Source organism: Pseudonaja textilis, chromosome 6 (assembly GCF_049901715.1).
Source record: "Pseudonaja textilis isolate UNSWEBS1 chromosome 6, rPseTex1.2, whole genome shotgun sequence".
Classification (NCBI taxonomy): domain Eukaryota; kingdom Metazoa; phylum Chordata; class Lepidosauria; order Squamata; family Elapidae; genus Pseudonaja; species Pseudonaja textilis.
Window position 1 is genome coordinate 59,852,232 of NC_141995.1, and position 26,368 is coordinate 59,878,599.

Consider the following 26,368-nt stretch of genomic DNA (forward strand, 5'->3'; position numbering starts at 1 on the left):
TCCTAAAATTATGAATTCCAAAATATATTTTGCTTTCTAGTAAATAATTACACACATATATACTGTACATACAAACAGACATGTATTCAGATCCAGTGCTGATATATGAAGGCAGTATCTTCATCTCCATATTAGAAATTAAATTAAATTAAAACCACAGTTAGGGAAATGAAAAATAGGATTGTTTTTTTTTTAAAAAAAAAATCTTGTATATATAGCAACTCAAGACCCTATCAATATTATCCTTCATTTTAAAAAAAGTGGTTCCTGCTACTAGAGTAATGCCATGTATAACTGCAAGATATTCTCAACATTACTTATGCAAATACGATAAACATGACTAAATATTTGGCAATACGTCTATGGAGATTCTCAGTCGTCCAGGTCTTGGTTGTCCCAAAGATGCTTGTTTTTTTTTTTTTCAAATGGCAACTGGACTTTCTGGTTTTTCTTTGAAGAGGTTTCACTTCTCATCCAGAAGCTGAAGATGCGAAAAGTCTTCAAAGAAAAACCATAAAGTCCAATTGCCTCTTGAAAAAAAAGCAACTTTGGGATGATTTGGTAATATCCTTCCATCTCAAAATATTGTAATAATGCAGGATTACAACTCATTCTGCTTGCCCTGGTACAAGGACAGCCCCAACCTAGGAAAACCTGTCTTTAGACTGCCATACAGGCTAATTATGGACATCCTTTCTTGTTTTTGTCAAGGTTAATGTTTTAATGTCAGGCTTTGCTAGCACACATGATGCTGTGTTGTCTGCCTTGATGTTAATGTAGTTAAAAGTATGTGCTCTAGTTAGATAGTGTATGTTAATATGGGCACAATCTGTCTCTTCAAGTTGCTGATGTCTATGACTGTTTCATCCTGGGCTGCTTGAACAGTGAAGCACTGGGCATTAGGGTATTGTGTTATTGTTGTTGTTGTTGTTGTTTTTAAAGCTAGTGAAGTGATAAAATCTGACTTTTTAAATTTCTTGACAGTAATCTCTGAAAAAAAAAGAAAAAGGATAGAGGCTCAAGAGTCTGACTCTGGTTAGTAAGAAAAATGGAAGTTTCACGGAGAGAGAGTTCCTAAGAAGGAAAAGATCCTTTGTGCTTTTGTTCTTTAAAAAAAAAAATTAAACATGTCTTATCAGTTTGTATCACATTTACAATCTTTGCAGTGCTCCAGCATTGCTGATATTCATACATACATACATACATACATACATACATACATACATATGAATCTTTGGTTATTCGGGTTTTCTCCCACGTAAAATTGGAAGTATCTAGGCGACAATTCGATGAAGTCTCATTCATCATCTTCAGGCTTGTGTTTTCGGCTTTGTGCTTCTTGGAGTAATGTGAGCTTGCAGCTGCTTCTTCCTTTTAACTGCTAGTGGAGGTGTGACTTGATTGGGTGGGGGCTTGGCTGTGTTCTGATTGGCTGGGGGTGTGTTCTGTTCAGGTGGGAGCTTGGTTGTGCTCAGGTTAGTCTTAGTTGCTGGGGGATTTGAGCTGGTGAGCTGTGATCCTGTTGTTTGCCTTCGCGTTCGTAGTCATGCCACATCTTCATGGTGGGCATCAGTTCGCTTCATGTATGGGTTGGAGGGGCTTGAAGCGGTTAATGATGCAGCTGTGGTACGGCTTCTGGTCCCTGGTCATGTCTCATCTTCTGTGTGGGTGTGAGTCTGCTTTCTACATGGAAGTGTGGTGGTAGCATCTTGTGTGGCCCTCGTGGGTGTGAGTCTGGTGTCATTCTTCATGTTAGGTACTTGTTTGTTCCTGAGGGCGGGTTTCCAAATGGCTGGTAGGCGGGAGGTGTTATCTCATTTATTCATGCTGTGTGGGCGTTTTTCTATCTCTATGGCTTCTCTGATTATTCTGTTGTTGAAGTGTTCGGTTTTGGCGATAGTTCTGGTATTTTTAAAGTCAATCTCATGTCCAGTGGCTTTGAGGTGTTGGACCAGGGAAGAGGTCGGTTCTTCTTTTTTGATTGAGTTCTTGTGTTCTTCAATGCGTGCACTTATTCTTCTGTTAGTTTGTCCGATGTATGTGGTGGGACAGGCTGTGCAAGGGATTTCGTATACTACTTGGTTTTCTAACTCGATGTACATATATATATATATATACACACATATCAGTTATATTCCTTTTTCTTCCTTTAACTATATACATTACCATTACATTTAATATACCTCATAAATTTCCTTTATATTTAATCTTTATTTCTATTTTCTATCCATTTATACATGTTTCCCAGACCAAATAATATTCTGTTTCCTCTTTTTCTTTTAATTCCAATGTTAGTCTATCCATCTCTGCACAATCTAATATGTTTTTGCTCTTGGGTGGGCAAGGCAAAAAGACCCCAAATCATAAAACAATCATAAAACAGAGAAGAAAATACCATCCCCTCTTCTTTTCCCAGTGCAATTATAACACCCAGTTTAGAATCCAGTATTGTTTGGGCTTGTTAAAATGCTTGTAATAGGTCTTGCAAAGCCAAATGCCTGGGGAAGGTATTTTGATTGAGCAAAGACTGGGATGAACTTGGCAAGTGTTTGCCCATTTCCCCTTTTACCTCAGCTGACTGAGAAGATGGTGAAATGAATCTACCAGTTAAAACAACAGACTTCAGAAATACTCACTGTGAGCAAGCAGTTAATTTATAGATCAGCCTGAATTAGAACTATATGTCTTCCAAAATCCGTTCCAATGTTACGATTTTATAATTGCTGAATGTTGTTTATCCATGCAAATACAAATTGCTTTCCCTAAAGATCCACTCACAGAAATCAGTATTTGGTTCCTGCCATGAGTAGGCTGCAAAATAAGGCAGGAAAAAATCATTAATCATGGGCTTCAGTAGCCACTGTTGGGACCGAATGTCCAGCCAGAATTTGTCAAACTTGAAAACTGGAGAGTGACTTCTGAGGCCATCTTAATTTCTATTTAAAGGCTGCCACATGGAACACCTTTGTCATATTTCAGAAAACTCACATGTCAAAAATAAATTCAGTCATAATATCTAATGGAACTCCTATTCATTTCTGGGGATTTATCTGAATATAATATTGTTTTAAATCTAATGCATTGAAATTATTACTATTCTGTAAGCTGTTACATTTTTATTTAGAGCCATGACGGCTTTGTTTATTTAATGAAGTGTAATATAAATAGGATTAAAATGTGTTGGTACAACATCAGTTGTATTTCTGGAGTATAAGAAATTTCTTGGAATTTAGTAGTCTATTTTTTAAGATAATCCAGTTTTGCCTGTTTTGATTAGCAAAGTACTTTGAATATCTTTCACATCTTGTAACCTGAAAAAATATATAAGTATAAGGTAATATTCTGAGTATATCTAAAATCATTTGCCTAATCAATTGATCTAAAAAGAAACATGATTTAACAAACATTTTATAAGTTATTACAAAAGAAAGCAACATTGTTTAAGGAAGGAGAGGTACATGAAACATAATTTTGCTCAATTTCATTTTATATTGTTGCAGATATGAGCTCATTTTCTCTACATATCTCCTTCAAAACGCTTGTCTATATTCTTCTCTTTATCTCCACTCACCCCAAATTTTATCTTAATTCTAGGATGAAGTTTGTCCAAACACTGATGGGGATGAAGTCCAGCGATGTGTCTGGGCATCAGCTGCTAATGTCAAGGATAAATTCATCTATGTAACTCAACCGACTTTGGATAGAGTGCTAATTGTTGATGTACAATCTCAAAAAGTTGTGCAGGTAAGTTATCTTATTGTATAATAATTAACTAATTTAAAATGGCCATATTTGAAGAAATACAGTATTTTCAGAAAGCACTACTATCATTCAAAATATTATTCAGATAATGTACCAATTCATATTTTTTTAAAAACCACAGGTCTCCTCACAAATGCTTACCTCAGCTATTGCCTTTCAGATATTTGTGACTCTGAATTTCCAGCCTGTATAAATATTTCTGAGAGATGTAGATGAAAACATTTGAAGGCTGGAATATAAAAGTTGTTTTATATTATTGTTATACCTTGGAGGTATCCCCGAGTAACAGATATAAATGGAGATATCTCCAAGTAAATTTATGGCTCATTTGCATGGAAAGCTTGTATTCTGCAACAAGGGTCCCTAACGCAAGGCCCATCGACCAGGACCAATTCATGGGCTGTTAGGAACCGGGCTGCACAGCTAGAGATCAGCAAAACTTCATCTGCATTTGTAGCAACTCCCCAGCACTAGCATCACCATTTCCGCTTCACTTCAGATAATCAAACGTTAGATTCTCATAGAAGCAGAAACGTGACTGGAAACCGCACATATGAGGGATCTAGGTTTTGCACTCTGCCTCACTCCCTCAAATCCAGTGATGGGATTCAAATTTTTTTACTACCGGTTCTGTGGGTGTGGCTTGGTGCACGTGGCAGGGGAAGGATACTGAAAAATCTCCAGTCAGAGGTGGTAATTTGCCGGTTCTCCAAACTACTCAAAATTTCCACTACTGGTTCTCCAGAACTGGTCAGAACCTGCTGAATCCAACCTGCTGCTCCAATCCCTGGAAAAAAATAATCTTCCACAAAACCAGACCCTAGTGTGAAAAAGGTTGGGAACCGCTACTCTATGAGTAAGCAGTGGTCACTGTGTCAGGCTACCCTGGTCTGTGAAATTCCAGAGAGCTTTTACTATTAGATTGTCATAAGGCTTCCAATCAGACCTGAGAAGTGCAAAACATTTTTCAGAGTTAAATCCATTTATTGTATTGTGCTGATATTGTTTTCTGTGAAGAGTGGTTAAAAGTCTCCTGTAAAGTACCTGCAAGTATTTATTGTGAGTGACAAGACAATTTGTCTTCATTGATTATTGATTCGATTTATACGAGGTAAAACAGGAACTTAAAATAAAGAACATTAAATTTGCTTTTGTCATGCCTCTTAGGATTGTGCTTACAGGTCAGGTTTTAATTCCAGCAGCCAACTATGATTAGATTGTCTATTTTTTACTCAGTCTTAAAGCATACTTTAAAAAAAAAAATCACTCCTTTACTTTATAACCAAATCAATTTAATGCAGTTTGTCAGCCATATATTGTGCCTTACCGCTTTACTCCATTCTTCTAATCCCTAGTGGAAGTATAAAAAAAAATCCTGAAAAGGCATTGCATATTGCATATATACTGTATTATGCATGCTTAACAAGCAAACATGTACAAATCAGTTATGACAAAAATAATAACAAAAAATATTGCTCATATGCTTTGACAAATCCATGTAACTGGGACATGATCTGGTATAAGAATAATAAATAAGCTTCTTTATCAATTGCCTTTAAGTGATTAAAGGGGAGATAATGAGTCAAAGCACCTAAATTTGTATAAGGCAACCAATCTATGTTTTCCTGGAGTCAGTGGGAACAGATGATTGGGTTTTTTATGATAAAACAATTTCATTTTTTAAAAGTAGACAAATTTGATTTCAATTTCACTGTTAAAACTAATTTATTTTATGATTATGATATATTCATTTTGAATGTGCGTGTGAAATATTTTTTCACATTTTGAAAAATGTTATGCAATGTAAAAAATGTTCTGTACTACTTCTTTGAATATGTGCATTTTGGGGTATGTTATTGTTTTTGTTGGTGAAATGCATCATAACATTTGGAAAACATACAAATGTCAAAATATAATTATGGCCTGACTGTAGAATTGCTGTAGAATTCAGTTTGCATTAACTTAAATTTAAATTTAATTACCATGCCATACTTGGAGTAAACCTTGCTGAATTCAGTGTAGCTTATATATGTACAGATATGGATATTAACTATTAAGGAGAAAATAATTAACTTCAATGTATCAATTTATCTAACTTTATCCACAATCAACACTCCAATATTTACTCTCAGTTATTTTTGAAATTCACATTTTGCATTAAAGCAGCACTCTCAGTTTCATAGAAAAGTCCATTCATCTGCTTACTTATAGTGTGATAACACTCATACAAATTTGTTGTGCTTTGCAAAATGCTTTGCAAAATTGTGTAATGTCTATTCTACTAGAGAAAAGCACAAGAAGGCCAAAACCACTTTATGATTTGTTACAGTAACAGAATCTTGCAACCCTGCCTGTGTGATAATACTCTTTATCCTTCACTCCTTTCTTATATTCAGTAAATTAGGGAGGAATCTGACTGATCTGCTTCTAAATATTATCTTGATTTTCAGGGGTTTAAAAATGCTGTAGCCCCTTTGTCTACATATCTGTCATATCTTTGTCAAAATCATGTTTCTTGTGAATGTACCTTACAGCAGCATTCCCCAACCTTTCTGGGTTGGCCTGGCATCAGGGGAATTGGGGAAGAGAAGCCACTTGTGTGAGTGGGGTTGTGCAAGCGTCAGCACACTCAGGTGGCCAGGTGCAAATAGGGGGCCACTGCTCTACAGTACATCGGGTAAATGCATACTTTGTGGGAAAGGAAGCTTTAGTATGAAATAAATTGGGCTCAACAAATTTCTGGAGGCTCTTGAAATTCTCTAACTGATTTGTGCACCAGAGAAACTGTAGGCAAATCTCCCAGGAAAGAATAAAATTCTCCAGCAATTTCTCACAGGCAATCTTTTTCTAAATGCCAACAATAGTTAAGCTCAAGGGAGACCTTAAAAGGGTAGAATATCCTTAGTGATTTATTCCCTTATGATTTAATAAAAAGATGGGAAATAGGAGAGACTATGCAGGAGATAACAATGTATTTAAAACTGAACATTTATGTAAATTCTTTGCCACTTCACTAATGCTAATCACATGTTAAAATACCACACTCTACCCATTCTTTTTTGACATAATTTCTAAAGCATCCTATTACAAATTAATTTTTTTAAAACTTCATTATATTTTTCTGCTTAGAACCAGTTTAGACTATTATGTAATGGATTAAAAAATATACATTTGCATTTGCAGTAGAAAACATAAACAACTATAAAGAATAAGGTATAAAAGTTCAGAACTGTAGGTGTTGTTGGGTCCTTAATTCATCATATAAATTCTGCATTTTTGTGCATTTAGATAAATAAATGCATTCCATGCATGTTCATGAGATATATACATTTGTGGACAATTTATTTATATAAAATATTAAACACAGAAACCAATTACAAAGTTTTAAAAGTACTATAATTAGATAAATTTAAGATTTAGACATTTTCATCCATAACAAAAGAAAACCAATTACATCTATCCAGAAAAGTGTTTTCAACATTTTGCTCTGGGGAAAAATAATTTTATCACTTTGTACTGAAACACAAATAGTAATCTAAAAATGGCACATTTTAAAATATGTTACTGTAACTTTTCTTCAGACAATATTTTTAACTTTGTAAAGAAGCATAAAACATTTAATAAGTAGATGTCTTCTTCATAAAAAGGGAACAAAAGCAAAAAAAGAAAGAAATGACTGATTAACAGTGTCCAGGAAAGCTTTGCCTTTAGCAAAGTTTTCAGTACTCATTTTTTAAATAAATTTTCTTTATAACATCACAAATAGTATACACAATTATATACAGGGAGTTTTAATGAGTTTAATGTGACAGGTTAGCATTTTGACTACTCTCGTTTATTATAAAAAAGTTCTAGAGTTGAGGTATCATACTATTCAGCAATATATTATAAAATCAAATTCAATTAAATCTAAATAAAAACAATGGCCACATACATATAAACCCCTGGAACATATAAAGTGCAATGAGAGATCATACCTAAATGAAAATACTGCTGTGAGGAAAAAAATGACTAAGAGTTAAAAAAAAAGAATGATGTAGTAGGTTATTCCATTATTTATGATGCAGCTTTGCCCAAGTTCCAAAAAGGCACAAAGAATTTTCCACCGTAGCAATAAATCTTTTTGAAAAAGAACTTTGTTCATATCAATGGCCATCCTGCCATGTCACCGCAGAAAATATATATCCCGCACAGTTATCTCTCTGAAGAATATAACACTGAAAGACTATTGCTCAAATGATCAGGTCTGCACACTAGCCTTATGTTGTTCAAACTTAGAACTCTAAAGGAAGTGGAATACATATTGGAAAAAGTACTCTATAGGAAACACTTTGACTGCAAAACACATAGGAACATATAAATACGCTTTGGGCAGCTTAAACATGAACCTGTTACCTGGTGGCCTGTGCCTTGAAACGTATTGCCAAAGAACTGAATGTTTTATACATTTGTAGGTAAATTCTGTTTTTTGCTTGCTTGGTTTTATTATCTCTTTCTTGTGGGAAGTAGTAGAATGGTTTGCTTTGCTCATTGGGGAATTTGAAACAGGAATATATTGAATATATTTATCAGTGTTTGGAAAGTAGCCACGTATGGACTGTTCTGCTTCTTGCTGATGTCTTTGTGGCTGTTCTGTGTTGGGCATTTCCCAGTTCTGTCTGTATAGCTTAACTTTCTACATATAGTATTTCAAGAAAAGAAAAAAAAAGTGTACACAATATTGAATTCCTTTGCTAAAATGATGTAAAAGGGATTTTAAAAATCTATGTTTGATTAAATATGTACAAAAATACATATGTACACACTTTCATTGGAGCATTTTAAGATAAAATTATTATTAACTGACATAGAAATGAATATAATGAACTAATTTTAACTAAGACCAACTGATTCATGAGAACTAACATCTATTTCTTATTAAGAGAATACTAAATATTAGTAGTATGTCAGAGAATGAGGTGACGTACGGTGTAAGGTGGGTGTCAGCAACCCATGCCTCCAGAGCTGCATGCGACTCTGTGGGCCCTCTGCTGCAGCTCCCTGTCCCATCAGTGGCTGGTCCTTCCCCTTGCCTTCACCCTCCCCTCCCTCACCTGGACTGAGAAGGTAAGGGCAACAGTGGGGTTGGAGAAGTGGCTGGGGCTGATTCTCTGGCACCTCATTCTTGCTGGAGCTCCCTCTGGCCCTTGTTGGTGTTGCCTCTGCTGCTCGGGGAGATGCGCAACCTGCTCTCTGCCCTGAGACACTGGCCCGACCCAGCCATGATCGATGCTGGTTTCACTAACACAAGGGTTGGCAGGGTAGAAATGAGATCCGGGAGGATGGGATGATGGAAAGGGGTGGGCGGTGGGAAAACGGGGCTGGCCTCACTGAACCTCACCCACCCGAGGAGTCCGGCTCAGAGAATGCCAAAGCGCCCTTGCCAAAGATGCTCACCCATCAGCTGGTCTCCCCCCCCTCTCTCTCTCTTAGAAAGCCGAGGCTGGAGGGTGCGCACAAGTGGGGAGACCCTCCTCCAGTGAGTGGTCGGGCTTGGCCAAAGCACAGCAAAGGTGCATGTAGGACAGGCGGCCACTCGCTTAAAGAGGGTCTCCCTGCTCACGTGCAGCCTCCCGGCCCAACCACAGCCATCCAGGGGATCACGAGAGGAAAAGGAGGGGCGGAGGAAGAAGGAAACTCAACCATGGTTTGCTCTTGTTCCTCAGCCAGCCTGGGTTTCCAAAAATAAAAAATAAAAGGAGAGTCCCAAGGACAGCTTGTCAGCTTGCCAGCAGAAAGAGAAAGAAGAGAGACAGAGATATACAAACACACATATCAGAGAGATAGAGACCCAGAGAGAGAGATACAGAGAGAGGGGGGAAGAGAGAGAGAGAAAGTGGAAGAGAGAGATGGGAAGACAGAGGGAGAGAGATACAGAAAGAGTGGAAAAGAGAGGGAGAGAAGGGTTTTTTGGCTGGGTAGGCATGGCTAAAGGGTCGTGTGACTGGGTGGGAGTGAGTGATGTTGAGTTGGCCATGCCCACCCAGGTTTTGTAGCTTCCAGCGGTTTTTTTTTTGGGGGGGGGGGTGACTTCAAATGGATCAATGCCTTTCAATTCTCCAGAACTAGGACAAGATCAGAACTTCTCACGAGCACTCTGTACAGACTTTCTGTGAGGAGGCCATAAGACAGCTGAGGGAAAGGCATTTTTGACAGCCTGGTTTAAAGCCTTTATGGACAAAGAAGTCACATAATTCCTTTTCTCAATCACTTTTGGAAATTGCTTTTCATATCTTTCCTTCCATCCTTGATGAACGAAGTTTCATCCAAGTTTTTTTAATAAACAATAAAAGGATGATTAGAATACTGTTTTGGGCACATGACCCCCCCACAAACGCATAGATGCATACACGCAAACGCGCACACACGCTCACACGCTAAGTTCAAAACATTCTCAAAGATCCAACTCCTCCTGGGAACCCTTTTTTTGAACTATTACCATCTGGCAGACAGTACAGAATAATAAAAACAAGGACAAATAGGCTGAAAAACAGCTTCCGTCCCAGGGCAGTAGCTCTTTTGAATTCTGCTGTATAGTGCAGTGTTGATGTGGTGTCGGGGGTTTCCGGTTCAATATGTGAAGGGTGTAGGGTGTGTGTTTGTGTTTATTTTCATGGTCATGATATGCACTGAAGATGGTGTTTGATTTCATTGTACGAGGTGCAATGACAATAAACTAAACTAAACTAACAATAGAAGCTTTCCTGTGGAAAAAGGTGGAAAGACAACAAGAAAACACTTTACAGACGGGACACTAGATAAAATCAGAAAGAATTAAAGATTATAATTAAAGGAGAATAGACACATTAATATTGAACAAAGCAAAAATGAAGGACTACAAGGTTATTTAGGAAAAATGCAGTCAGAAATTATTCTTAAGCCTGTTTGCCACTATAAAATATATTTAAAATTGGTTATGGAAGATTTTAACAGATTATACTGGACAAAACAAAAACTGAGACTGAATCAAAAGTGTATTTTTAAATGTCAGTTTACACGAAAAATATTGATAAAGATGCTACACTGGATTTTCAGATAAAGCCCACTGGTCTCTTAATAATTAAAGGGAAGATACAAATAATAAATCAGAAGAGTGTACTGATATATTTTGTCTTACATTTTCAAAAGAGACGTTCTAAATTTATGAAGGGTTTTCTAAAAAAGAGACAAAAATCAACTTTTGGAAAACTATTTAAAGAGGTTAAAGATCAATATTCTTAAAAGTAAATGGTAGGAATACACAGTGGATGATTTGATCAAGGTTAAAATATATGTGTTGTTCCTAGTATCTTAATATGAGGGATCTGCTTCTGGGCTCAGAGGAGCAGAGTGAATTTGAGTCAGCTGTGGAAAGTGCATAGCTGAGTGTTGGTCCGGATTGATGCTAGTCTGACAGATCAAACTCAGCTGGGTCGATCGGATGAGTCGAAGGCTGAGGCTGAGGGAGGAGAGCCACAGTGGCAGCAAGATGGCCAGGGGACTACAGGCAAAGACTGGGAGCAACTGCCACCCATTCGCAATGAGGAGAAAGTGGAGTTCACACCTCCTCCAAGAGCACAACATCGGTCATGAAGAGGCAACCTCACCTCTTAATGAAGGGCTACACTGGTGTGGCCTACTTAATCCCAACCTGAAGTTTTGAGCGTTGTTGGAGCAGTGTGCCCAGTTCTGTGCTTTGCGTTCTTATGCCACATATCCTGACCCATTTGAATCATAGACTGCTTTCCTGAATTTTGTGTGTACCATTGAACTCGTTTGTCCAATGATTCTTGCCATGCTAAGCAAAATCCAAGAAAGAAATACTTAGACCCCGTTAATTAGAGAAAAGGTATCGTTTACTGGAAATCAAGCGGTAGCATCAAAGGAATTCTGAATCTGAGAAAATGAGCCCGTAAATCACATATACAAAGTAATGGCAACGTTCCCACCCACAATAGTTCAAATTGTCCATCCAATTAAAAGTTGTGAATGTCATCATGTGGGCATCTCCAGGTGGTGATGAGGCCTCTGTCCGTTGACCTTGACATATTTTGATAAAGAGCAGCGCTTGCGCAAAGCATAGGAAAGAAACATAAGCAAGAAACTCCCCCCCAACTTATACAGTTCTGTTTTGTAAAACCTCCAACTCGCTTCCCATAGCCATGTCCCTCCTCCTCCCCCCATTACTTATGGCAGCCAAAAGACGCAAGGGAAGAAAATCTTGAAGGCTGGCACAGGGGTTCTTTCCTAGGACCTATTGGAGGGGGAGGAGTTTGAATAAACACCTGTAGAACTCTTGCTATAGGGAGAATCAGGACAACACACTTACAGTAACTTTTTTTTTTTACTATGAAGCCTTCAAGGATTTCTTATAAAATGTGAAGGAAATATTTTTGTTGAATTTTTAGAAAAAGTGATAAGTTACTGTATACTGTATTAAAATAAGGGAAAGAAATATAAAACTGATTTATTTGATTAAGGCTGAAATATATATGTTATTATTTGTTATAGAAATATGTTATTATTTCTGGTAGCTTTTTATGATTTTTAAGCAACACTATAAAGATGAGACAGGAAGAAGAGATATTTTCTTGAACTATCAGAAAAGGTGATAATGATACTAAAGTACTTTGCATTTGTCTTCATGGATCTTTTATATATCTTTTCTCTTTACTATTTTTCCCTATTTTCTCTGTATTTTTTGTTTTATATTTTTATTTCTAATACTTTTTATTATTTTTATTTTACTATTTTTATTGTTTAATACTTTTAATACTTTTGTATTTGTAAACTTCAATAAGAAAATATTAAAAGAGATTATATTTTAAGATTGCATTTTAAGAAATGAGGATGTTAAAGTTGCTTATACTTTCTGGAATAAAGAAAGTTTATTTTTCTCTGCACTTTTTTTTTCTTTTTTTCTAGTTTGTATTAGTTTTATCTGTAGATACAATACAGTAAAATTATTATTTTTGAAGTATTTAGATATACATTTCTAGTGACTATCAAATCTTTTAATTTAATTCTTTATTGTGATATTTCAATGTACAGTTTATCCAAACATAAAAGACTTGCAACTATTATCTATTAAAGTTTTTTAAAAAGAAAAGCAGTAAACAACTGGCCCACGAATCTGGAAGAAAAACAGTTTTTGCTTTGGGGAATACAGAGGCTTTTGTAACACCTCAGGAGTCTAGTTAAACATTGCCAGTGGTCTTTGCCAGCCATTTGCACATTATTTTGAGGATCTACATCATTACTTTAAATTAGATTCACTTAATTAGCCAGCTGGTACTCTTCTTGTCAAACTGATAAACAAGCTGTGCTTCACAGTTCTATAATAGTGTGACTAAAACAGAAAACAAAAAATTAAGCAGCTAGAATGAAATATATGTATTAAATCAAATATCTTTATTACAGTCTTTGTCCAACCTTTACAGAAAAAGAGAAATAGTTTAATACAGCAAATCATTATCGGGGATGAAAAGAAAACAATAAGACATTAAAACAACACATATAATTAAATATTTTGTACAATTGTTTGACTTGGGTGAGATATCTGGTTACCTGGTATGTCACTGTAGAGAACAATAAACATAAAATTTATCAGTATGACCCTCAAATTTATGATTTGAAAGATTACAGTCCAAGAGTCTGAAGTCAAAATCCAAAAGTTTACAAAATCTGAAGTTCAGAGCCAAGAAACATGATTCAAGATTCATTAGATAGCATCCACGAAAGATGGGAAGGTGCATGTCATAGCAAACAAATGTACCTGACAAATGAAGAACAAATGAACAATGAATGTTCCCCCAGTTTCCAACTAAGTGTTTCTGGTGAGAAGAATTGAGGCTGCCTCCTTACAAGCAACCTCACTGACCTTCTCTATTGCCTCCTTCTGCTCCATTCTCCATGCCCGCAGATCAGGCAGGGCAGCTGCTCGCTTAAGGAGGGTCTCCCTGCTCGCGTGTACCCTTCCGGCCCTGCCACAGCCATCCAGGGATTGTGAGAGGAGGAGGAAGGGGGAGGAGGAAGAAGGAAGCCTCTGCCACAGCTCACACTTGTTCCTCAGCCAGCTGGATTTCCAAAAAGAAGAAATAAAAGGAATAGCAAAGAGCACCAAGAAGAGCTTGTCAGCTTGGTCCAGCCTCGGCTTTGAGAGGGGGAGGGAGGGAGGGAGAGAGGGGGAGAGAGAGGGGGAGAGAGAGAAAAACACACACACACACACACAGCGAGAGAGAGAGAGAGAGAGAGAGAGAGGAAGGAAACAGAGACAGACAGACAGAGAGAGCCAAGAAACATGACTCAAGATTCATTAGATAACATCCATGAAAGATGGGAAGGTGCATGTCATAGCAAACAAATGTTCCCAACAAATGCACCTTCTCCCAGTTTCCAACTAAACTAGCCCATCCCAAATGTTTCTGGTGAGGAGAATTGAGGCTGCCTCCTTACAAGCAACCTCACCAACCTTCTCTATTGCCTCCTTCTGCACCATTCTCCATGTATGCACCATTCTCCATGGCTGCCGTTCCCTATTGGAGGTGATTTGTAGCTTGTCATCATTGCTGGCTCTTCACAGCTGATTCTCTCTGGCAAGTGGCTGCCTGTCTGTTCGCCATTTCTCCTAATGCAGACAGGGCTAGAACTGCATTGTTTTTTAGCTACTGGATTGTCCAAGCATTTTGGGAGGTATGCCATTTCCAATTGGGTGGTCCTAGTTCCAACTCTTCCTCCTATGAAACAGTCTGACAAGGCCATCATACCATCTAAATTAGGGGTGTCACAATCACTGTGTCATGTTGTTGTCATGTGATGTATTGTGACTTTTCCCCCTTTGTTAAAATACAGGTGGGCATGGCCAGCGCATGATGCATCCAGCCCACGGGCTATGAGTTTGACACCCCTGATCTAAATGATTGCTGATGTACTGAGTTATGTTCCAAAGGAGCATGAATAAATTGTAGGAGGATGTAATTGTTGCTTAGCTGATTCTCTTGAACGGCTTTGTCTGGATAATTGTGCAGAAGGAATAACACTTGGGTTGAACAAATTGGTGATTGGGGGAGAAGGTAGAGAATAGGCCCTTGTTGCCATTTAGGGTGGATATTGTATTGAGCTAAGATAAATCCATAGGTGAAGTTTTATGGGCAGGGCAAATAAGGCCAGAATGGGGATAGGAGGCATAAAGTACACATGTTCCAAGTTCCTGTGGAGAGAATACACTTTCAGGTAGAAATAACAAGTTGTAGATGGAAGCCATTGGATGTATAAAATCAGAATCCATACAGGAAGGACCGGTGGGGATGAAGCCAGTCTGTTGACTAGTCTGTTCTTTACAATCCAGTTTTAAAGTTTATCACCTGTAGGATGATCATCTGGAACAGGGGTGTCAAACTCACATCGTCACGGCAGTGACACGTGATGTATTGGAATTTTTTTTCCCCTTCGCTAAACCGGGTGTGGATGTGGCCAGCACGTGACGCATCCCGCCCACAGACCAGGAGTTTGACAGTCCCGATCTGGAGGATTATAGAAAGATTGTGTTACATTGAACAATTTGGTGTTCCCTTCATTTGTCTGAATTACCTTTGAGATGAAGCACCTTCTTTTTAAGGATGCTAAACATTCAAGACAATGAACTTAACATTTCAATAGGAGGACAGTTGGAGGGCAGTAACATGTTGATGGACTTATTTGCAAGAGGTTACTGAAGCACTGATTTGACTGCCTCAGGTTTGTGTATAATTATTTGTTGTTCTTCTGTAGAAAGCGTGCCAACCATCTGAGCAAGTTTTCCTCATCCTCCATAGGATTGACTGATGTCTGTATCTTCCCTTTAATTAATTTGAGGGTGTAATGCTGCCTATGCTTATCTGGTCCTGACCTTGGATTTGGTGGAACACTCTGCTGTGCAGACAGTTGCTGGCAGATATTATGAACTCTGGGGCTTATGCCATCCTTCTTCGTAGGCTTGGCTCTCCTCCCAGAATTTAGCAGAGGCTCTGTACATTGCTATTGTGAAAGACTAGCACAGACATAATTTGAAATCCCTTGGAAAATGGTTCAGAAAGCATTGAAGGGAGCACAACATGCTAAAAGTCAATATTATTCTTCCAAATCCATGCCATCTGGGAAGCCATGTAAGCTTCCTGGGATAAGTTCTACAGTGAAAAAAATTGTGAGAGAAGGTGTAATACTGCTTTTCTGTTGTGCCATTTGCCCTTATTAATTGCAATCTTGAGCAGTCACTGCAAAAGTAGTTTACCCCAAGGGATCTTGGAAAAGATATGAATTTTGAATAAAGTCTAGAGCAACGGAGCTGGTGGATGACTCCATAAAAGGTTTAGTTATATGCTTTGCTATTATAGCCTTCATCTATTTTCTGGTTGGCATTTAGCAGCTGAAAGAAAATGGCAATAACCATTTTAGCAGTTAAAAAGCAATTCTTTGAAATGAACTCCAGATCCACATTTAAATCACTTGTGGTTTTTAAAAGCATTCTTTCCTATATCTGCTATAGACGCCTAACTGAAGGAAGGGAAAACATCAACTTCTGTCAAATAGGGTTTAGAATTCATTAGCATAGACTAAAAAGAAAAGGAGGGAAAAGGACTTACATGCTGTGTCCTTAATGCTGGAACAAATCCTTTAGTTTTAGCTGCCTGGAAGTTTCTGGACCTTAGAGTATTCAAAATACTTGAAATATTCTCTACATCTCAGGCTTCTTCCGCAGCCCCCTTTTTTTGGTAAATTTTATTTGAATTTTCACAAAGAAATACACATAAAACATCTTTTTTGAAAGTAGCGTGATCCCAGGTTACATTTCTTCGTACAGACACAAATTCAGTTTCATGCTCATTTTTATGTTCTATTCCATATCTTATTACTGTTTTACATTTTCTACTTAGCTTCTCCCCTCTTTTAATTTTCTCAATTTTTTATTTTGATTATCTCATCTCAATTCAAATCATTATATTTATATTTTTTGTCTGTCCTGTTTCAATTTCATATTATCTTTTCTCATTAAACAAAGTTTCTCCTGTAGTTGCTGATTGGGGTATGACACCTTTATATCTTTTAGTTTTATCCATTTAACTCTTATTTAAGCTTCAATATATACCTTAAAATTATAACATTCAATATAATACATAACTTCCATTTGACTTCTGCTTAGTACATTCTTAAAATACACACTATATTCTGAAAAAAAATAATATTCATTAAAATCTTAACTTCTTTAACTTTCCAATTAAATATCATACTTCTATGGGAACAGTTATAAGCTTTCCATAATTAATCCCCCCCTCTTCACTTATATTTATAAAACATTGACTAATTAAAATGTTCCCATCCTTTCCTAATTCAATTCTGTCATTTATTTTATTTCATTTATTTATTAACAAACATTTCACTAGATTACAGTAACTATTTTATCCCTCATTTCAATCATACGTTTCAAATTTTCTAAGATTATTTCTATTACTAATATAACAATACAATCTTATGTACCTTTACAGAATCCCTTTTTTCAGTTAAATTTTCACCCATTATCTCTAAATAGGCCCTGTTTCTCTATATCTTGTTTCTGTCCTTTGTAACTTCTTTTCTTTTCCTTCTTCCCTCTCTTCTTCTCCCTCCCCTTTTTACCCCTTGTCTCTCTACCTCTATTTCTCTCTTCTGTATTCCCCTCTTCTGTTGCTTTCCAATATTATACTTATTTTTCAAACTATTTTTCTTTTCTTTGGTTGTTTTTTTAAGTCTTAAATTTTTCATTCTCTTTCCCCCCTTTCCTTTTTCTTCCCCACATAGAATTACTTGTTCATTAAAGATGGCTTCTTCTTTGTCCCAGTCTTCTTGTTTTGCTGGCGTTTCTTGTTGTTTCTCATAGTTCCAAATCTCCAAGTCTAAGAATTGAAATACGAAGCCAAAAGAACCTCTCCCTTCTTGTACATCTTCTTTGTACTTTTTAAGTTCCATTTTCAATTCATCCAAAAGTAGTGCCATTTTAAAAAAAATTAAACAACCACCCAATTGATTTTAGTCATTCAAATGCAATAACCAAGAATCCAAAGATCACCAAGTAATCCAAATACACGCAAGCTGTTTCTTTTTGCTTTTTTTTTTCACTTTCTCTTCCTGGGGTTTTACTATTTAGTTGCCAAGTTTCAGTTAAAATGTATCTTTTAGAAGTCTTGTTGAAGTTTTACTGTAAATTCCTTTTAATTCCAGGCAGTCTCCTCCCTTTTTTTCCAGATCCTACCCTTTTATTCTTTTTCTCTCCTTTCCTGCTTTTAAAAACTGTTAAGTATACAGAAATCTTTATTATCCCTTTGACATTTTATTTTATTTTCAGCTTAATTGCCTGTTGGTGTCAAAGTGGATTTTTTTTCCAATTTCTTATTTAAGTCTCTTAGCTGTCAGTATAGGGAAAGGGAGAGAAGAAAAAAAAACAGATCCTTTCCCTTTTCACTTTCCTTTGCTGCTTCAGAATCTTCTTTGGGAACAATGTTACTTTTTTTTTTAGTTTAAATTCCAGAATACCTTAGTTGTTGCTTTTGCAGTTTAATCCGGTCAGCCAAAACCTTCACTTCTTATCTTCCTCCTGCACATTCTTTTCCGGTCGAGTTCTTTGGGATGGCCATTTCTGACCACCGCTACAACCGCCTTCAGGAAAGAGGGTAATGGCCAGCTGGGGAGGAGAGATGTGGCTCTCCTCAACCCTGCTGGCGGTCTCCCGCCTCTTCACCACCTCTACGGGGTGGCTTAGCCCCCAAACCAGCTGGCTCAGGGCGCTCCAGCGGCGAGCCCAGATCAAAACCATGCATGATCGTGGATTTTGGTCTATCGCCGAAGAGGCTCAAACCGGAAGCCAAGCTTCTTCCCTTTGAATGTTAAAGAATTCCATTTGAATTCTTCTTTGTGTCCTTCTTGTAGCCATTGCTGCTTCCCACCATTGGCAGATGTCCAAAACATTGGATTTGACACTCTAAAATATCAACTAATCTGAATTTTAAAGTTCTAAAAATACTGATCCCAATGCAGGGTACTAAGATTACTAATTCACATTAAATAAAATTATTGAGTAAACTATTTTAAGAATTAAATAAAATAACTCAAATGGAAGATAACAATAAAAATGCTTTCGCTCTGTAACAATGCTGATCCAGCCCTTCAACCACCATTCAAAATATCTGTATGTTTGTGTCTGTATTGTGGGTAATTCTGGTTGCATTAATTCATGTGATTGCATAATGAAAACTTTAAAAATTATTCTGTTTTTGTTAAAATGAAATGCAAAGATTTGGGAATTTTATGTGTTTAGATTTTTAATCTTAATTACACAAAACAAGAACTTGCCCCAAATTTGGAAGCATTGCAATATACTAAAAGAACAAATCATTGGTTGAGCTTAATATCTTTGCTTGGCACAAATTGCATAAGGTATATGGTGAACACATATCCATGTCTTGTTCAAATAATAAGCAAACATATTTTTAAACAAATGTAATCTGGTTTCAAATTAATTACCAGTTGTGTAATATTTGAAATATTGACATTTACTTTTCACCAGACTTATTGCAATATTTACGCTATTTAAATTAGTGACTGTTGTCTTAATTTTTCATAATCTTTAGGCTGTAAGTACAGATCCAGTTCCAGTGAATCTACATTATGATAAATCACATGATCAAGTATGGGTGCTCAGTTGGGGAAGCTTTGATAAGGATTCTCCTACACTACAAGTAAGTATATGCGTTTTAATATTGAATAGAAGCACGTGCGCTGACTAGAAATACATTGTTTCTTTGACATATTCACATAGAAAACTGTCAGAAAGATAGTTTTATAGTAAATATATGAACATTTAATATATGCATATGGGAGTCCAGCAGAGACATAGTAGGAGTTGAGCTTTGTTAGTCTATTAATATAAGAAAAAAAAGGAAAGCCAAGTTCCAAATCAAACTCCTCTAGCTAAACCTCAGGAACAAAGACATATCTGAAGTTGAATGGGTTGTCAACTTGTCAATCTGTCACCTAGTCATGACGGAATATAACATCCTACATGAAGGTGTCAACTATAACACAGAATGCCAATCGATTAGAATTCTTCGCAGCCTTAGAAGCAGCATGTAAAACTAAAGGACCCAAGAAAACATAAGGACAATCATATCACAAACAACTGCATCAAAGATCAGAACAACACAGAATCAGAATTAATTCAAAGCAGATGACCGAGCAGACCTCAAAAACCTGAACAAGGATCAGACATCATCATCCTTCTACCAGGCAAGGACTGTATCACAGTTAGTTGTCTTCCACTAAAAGAATTACTGGAAGACAATAAAACCTACATCCCTGTAAATACATTTGGTATGTAGATGATACCTTTGTCTTTATATTATGCAATCAATTATTTCATCAAAAATTAAACCACTTAAGGATTTAAATTATAATGATGTCATTTTGGGTAAAAGGGTTACAATAATGTAAATATAGCTTCTGCATGGGACTTTCAGAGTCCTCAGATTATGACGGGTCCTTGGTATTCTCTGAGCTTGCTTAGGGTTTTTTTTCTTTCTTTTTTTTTTTGCAGACATTTCATTACCCAAACTAGGTAACCTCATGAGTATTAGCCAAGTTGTCTTGCTTTATTTCTGATAATTTAACATTCAAATGATGACTTAAGAAATGTATAATATGTTTCCCAGGTGATAACCCAGGCCAGTGGAAGTATTTCTCATCACACTATTCACACTCAGCCAGTGGGCAAGCAGTTTGACAGAGTGGATGACTTTTTCATTCCATCTTCAACTCTTCTTATTACCCACATAAGGTAGGTGACAAACTATAATGTGGCTGAAGTTGGGTGTAAGATATTGAATCAGACATTTTATTTTTATTTATTCTCTTAATAACTCAACTTTCCTGCAAGGAGAATAAAGTCCGCCACATTTATTTTCATGACAACATTAAGAACATTATCAGGCTGTGAGCTTCATGGCTGATCAAATCAATCTCAGGCTAGCACAGTATACTTTATGCTATACTCATGGATATTTGAATCAATAGGAATGTCACTTTTACATAAAACTGTTATTGCTCTTAGTAGCTTTCTCCCAGAAACACTGAACTCTTTTTAAGCATTTTTATAATGCAATCTTACCAAAATCTAATCTAATGATCTTTACTCCTACATAAGGTGATCTTTACTCCTACTTAAGGTGATTTTAGTTTGCAAGTAGACTCTTCCATTCAGTGTTTGCATCTTTATATATTATCTCTAGTCCTGGACCTAGTACTTACTTCTCCTACTGTAACAGAATTGTATAAAAATGGAATTTTATTTAATACATTGTTCATCAGGTTTACATAGGCACTTATTCAGATCTTGTTAAATAGGGTAATGGACACAATGGGATTCTTCATAATCTGACGTATCTTTTTCATTCCAATGAAATGTAATGACAATATTGTTCCCTATAACTCATCAATAAAGTTTAAGAAAATTTAAAAACAAAAATTCAATTTCAATCCCTTGGCTTCTAGTGATGGCCTTCACTGTTAATTTATATTTTTCTCTTTATTTTTAACCTAATTTGTTAATCTGTATTGCAAAAAGTATATGAGCATTATCTACAGCTACCATATGAAAACTTGGAAAAGATAAAGGACAAATTTTAAAAAGAGGCAAATCTTTAAAAGTTCGTAATAAAAATGTTTAATTGTTTATGTGTATAACTTTGCTTTAGAAAGGAAAATTCAAGAGCAAAACCAGAAAAAAATTAACAAAAAAGAAAACCCTATTAATATTATCTAAAATCAAATAGTATATGTAAATTTATTTTAAAAAGACCATTCAAAGTCCATATTTTTCACCTGAATGTGAAAGACTATGGGTAGTCCTTAATTTATGACCACAATTGGGTCTGGAAGTTCTGTAGCAAAGTGAGGCAGTTAAGAGAGCCATGCCTTATTTTATGACCTTTTTTGCCATGGTTATTTAGTGAACCACTGAAATTGTTAAATGGATTATATGGTTGTTAAGCAAGTCTGACTTCCCCAATTGACTTTGATTATTGGAAACTTACTGGGAAGTTGCAAGTAGCAATCACATAACCGATGGACACCGAAACCATTGTAAATACATGTTGGCTGCTAAGCAGCCAAATGTTTATCATGTGACCATGGCGATGCTACAAAGGTCATAAGAGAAGACTAGTTGTAAGTCACTTTTTTGTGCCATTGTAACTGAACAGTTGATAAATAAATGGTTGAAAATTGACCAATACCTGTATGTACTACTGTTTGTGTGGTAAAAGTTATAAATGACCAAAAAAGGGAACAAAAGTGAGTTTTTTTAAAAAAAAAATAAACCTAAAGGATAGCCTTTTTGGAAGAATGGTCCTTTATCATAAAGGACAGCTATATTTCAATGATAGATCATAAGAATCAAGTAAGACAGTAGAAGAAAAATATTTATTGTGACATAAATTAATGAAAATGGATAAAATATTGTTGAGAGATTTACATTTTCAATACTGTTTTACCTTTGATTTTTTTTTACTGATCTTTTGCTCATATCTATGAATCTGAATGTGACCTTAGCTTATGTATGTATGCATGTATATAGTATGTATAGCTTGGGCACAGTGCTTGCTTCAGTTTGTAGACTGAATGATCTAAGTGCTAGAGCCCACTGTAACTACATAGCCAAAAAGGTGTTAAGAGTTGTTAACCTAATCTTACATAGCTTTTTTTCTCTGGTAATATCACACTACTAACTAGAACATACAAAACATTTGCTAGACCAGTACTTGAATACAGCTCAGCAGTCTGGAACCCACATAACGAATCTGATATTAACACAGTTGAGAAAGTCCAGAAATATTTCACAAGAAGAGTTCTCTACTCCTCTACTTGTTGTAGAATACCTTATGCCACCAGATTTGAAATTCTAGACCTAGAAAACCTAGAACTATACTGCCTTCAGTCCAATCTGAGTATAGTATATAAAATCATACATGGCAATGTCCTACCTGTCAATGAATACTTCAGCTTCAACCACAACAACACAAGAGCACACAATAGATACAAACTCATGGTTTATCGCACCAAACTTGATTGCAGGAAATACGACTTCAGCAAGAGAGTGGTCAATGTCTGGAATACCCTACCTGACTCTGTGGTTTCTTCCCCAAACCCCCAAAACTTTAACCACAGACTATCTACTACTGACCTCACCCCTTTCCTAAAAGGTCTGTAGGGGGCATGCATAAGCACACCAATGTGCCTACCGTCTCTGTCCTATTGTTTCTTTTCTTTCCCTTACATGTATCCATGTATTCATAACTATGTCTTTACTGATACCTATTATCTTGTAAGCAATTGACAAACCAAATAAAATAAATAAATAAAAATCATATTGGGAGGTATGGGATTAAATCATTTGCCACTTATAGTACAGTGATCATTCTACCAGGATTTATACCCTTGTTTAGCAATAGAAAGAGCACTTAGACCTATATAGCGGTAGCACTTAGAATTATATACCACTTCATAAGGTTTTACAGCATTCTCTGAGCAGTATACAATGTCAGCATATTTCCCCCAACAATTTGGGTCTTCATTTTACCAACTGCAGAAAGATGGAAGGCTGAGTCTACCTTGAGCCTTGTCGGGATCAAAGTCCAGGTTGCGTGCATAGTTAGCCAACAATACTGCACTCTAACCATTGCGCTACTAGAGCTCCTTGAAAGGTGTGACAACAAAAACAACAGTTTTCTTTTTCAAACTTGGTATGCCAATCTTACTTCCTGTAATACAAGCTATGCTTTCTTTAGTATATTTTCCCATATTCAGGGCCATTATACTCATTAAAACTTTAGCAATCTTTGAATACAGTATTTAATGTTTCTGAATTCAGTTACGAAGGGAATATTTCCTTCCTCTCACAAGCATTTCATCCGAAGTTCAGTAATAGATACCATATGAAAAGAGACACTGTTATTCCACATGCTGTAGTGCCATTTGAAGACCAATTACTTCGTAGTCCAAGCAGAGACACAGTACAGAATGGCTTGAGGTAAAAACCATTATGGAAAACAAGCATGTTGTTTTAATTGTTTCTCCCTGATGCTTTATTGTTGTTGTAGACAAGGTTTTATTTGCACAGGTATTGGAGGAAAAAATGTAGGCATGAAAATGAATGTTAAAAAGAAAGAAAGAAGAACCACTAATTTCAAATGAAACAAAGGGCCTTTTAGCTAAAGGATATTAAAGTTGCAATGCCATATATACACTTGGACTTCCAAATGTGGTATAATCTACTGCTGAATGGAACTGAATTGGTTTTTATCGTAAATTGCCTTCCACCTTAATACTTTTCAAGTACTCTATTCCATTTGAATTAGGAGCTATTGCGTTCATGCTAGTCGTTTTAGTATATTTCATCTGTACCAAAGGTGACCTTTCTTTCAGGCAGGTTTTATTATCATAAGGTGTGATTATTTTTGAATTCTTGATTAAATGACTCAATGATCAATTCCAGAGTATGGTTTGGTCGTAAAATAAGGCCTAGGAACAGTACCATGAAAATCTAATAATCCAGTAAAGAGAACCAATCTAAAATAAGATTTTATCTTCTGAATTTATAATCCTGTATAGGCTTATAGATAATTCGATGTTGTTTTATTAGTTTTCTTAGAAATCTGTTTAGAATACTATTACTTAAATAAGTATGTCGCCAGTTACCAAACTATAGAAAAAACTGACCATCATTTTTGCTTTGTCTTTTAGAATTCAGCTCTAACATATTCCTTGTTTTTGCAGTCATTTTGAATATGCCAACTTTTAAAAATTATATTTCTAAAGTAAATTCAAATGAAAAAGTATAGCTAATTCTAACAGTATATTGACTTTGATCTCCATTTTTACAGAAAATAACTCAACTTCCAGAGCATACTTGAACATTGTATTAAATTGCTTATAGGTCAAAACTAAATATAATTAAAGTGTGAACTTTAAAATTTAAAATTTAAATGTATTCATTAATTCGAAAGTCCAGTTTCACAAAATATAACTTGAAGAGTTTTTATTGGTGGTTTAAATAAATATGAACTATTTGTGTAGTATTAATATGGTCATCCAAGCCAGAAATGTGACCTGAGTGTCCCCTAGTAAAAAAAAGAAAGTATTAAAAACTAAACATGTCAAGCAAGTTCATTTTTAAAAGGAACACATAAGAGATTCTATTTGCAATGGAGCAACCTCAAGATCTCACTAATCTCCTAAGATTCCAAGATCTTATAATAAAGACAGATCTTGATGGACTCCTGGAAAATAAGGAAGGATTGAGCTGTCCTTACTTTAGGGCAAGGGTCTTCAAACTTTGCAAGTTTAAGACTTATGGACTTCAACTTATCGTTTTCAAGATGGCTGCGCACATGGATGCTGTGGCTAATCGCTTGTTCTTTCAGTGTAAGGTGTATGATTCTGTGTGTGTTTTAGATCTTTTCCTTGATTGAATCCTGTGGGGCAAGGAGCATCTATAGTCGGCAAGCTTTGTTACAAATTGGACTGAAATGCGGAAAAGCTATTACAGACAATTTTATAACATACCAAAGAAGGCAGCTAGGCCCCTGGGGGAGCCATGGATCACTATCCCTGTAGGAAGGGGGAAGAGTCGGAAAAAGAAGAACAGGAAGAGGAAGAGAGGATGCCTTGTTGGAGTTTTCTTTAGCCTGAGTAAGTTTCCACACAAGCCTTCAATTCCAAATATATTTCTTGCCAATGCAAGATCTCTGACTAACAAAATGGATGAATTAAGGGTACAGATTGCAAAGACTAAATTCATCAAGAACTGCTGTGTTTTGCTAATCACAGAAACATGGCTTCATTCACTCATTCTAGATGCAGTTGTTGAGCTGGCAGGACAGATTCTGGCAAGATCAAAGGGGGAGATTTAAGCCTTTATGTGAACAAAAGCTAGTATATCAATACAAAGACTGTAGACAGCCACTGCTCCATGGATCTGGAGTATATGACTTTTAAATATAGACCCATATATCTTCCGCGGGAATTCAGCATGGTTTTGATTACTGCAGTCTATGTCCCACCTGATGCCAATACTAGCATAGCTTTGGGATTCTTGTATAACATTGTTAGTAATCAGCAGGATAAGTATCCTGATGCTGTGCATATCATAGTGGGGAACTTTAATTAAGCTGATTTAAAAGAAGTGTTCCCTAAATTCTACCAGCATGTTAAGTGTGCTACTAAAGGAACAAACATATTGGACAAAGTATATGTCAACATCAAACATGGCTATTAGTTTATACAATTACCACATTTGGGACAATCAGACCATATGTCACTTCTTTTAGCACCAGCTTACATTCCTCTTAGGAGATGGGCTCTGCCTATAATAAAGACAGTGAAATCTTGGCCAGAAATGCTTCCCAACAACTTCTGGATTGTTTTGAGAACACAAATTGGGACATCTTTTACTACCCTGACCTAGAAGTGCACACTGCAACTGTTTTGTGCTATATCAGATACTATCACTGTGGATAAACGTATTAGG

The 26,368-nt window shown here is 36.2% G+C and overlaps 1 protein-coding gene across 1 annotated transcript in view; it reads left to right on the forward strand.

The window, feature by feature from the left end:
• FSTL5 (follistatin like 5) overlaps positions 1 to 26,368 on the forward strand; it is a 340,397-nt gene that overhangs the window by 299,752 nt on the left and 14,277 nt on the right. Inside the window, exons 13-15 of the mRNA XM_026699957.2 lie at positions 3,595 to 3,744; positions 19,419 to 19,526; positions 20,496 to 20,620. Of these exons, the coding sequence (XP_026555742.1) occupies positions 3,595 to 3,744; positions 19,419 to 19,526; positions 20,496 to 20,620 (383 nt within the window). The remainder of the gene's footprint in view (positions 1 to 3,594; positions 3,745 to 19,418; positions 19,527 to 20,495; positions 20,621 to 26,368) is intronic.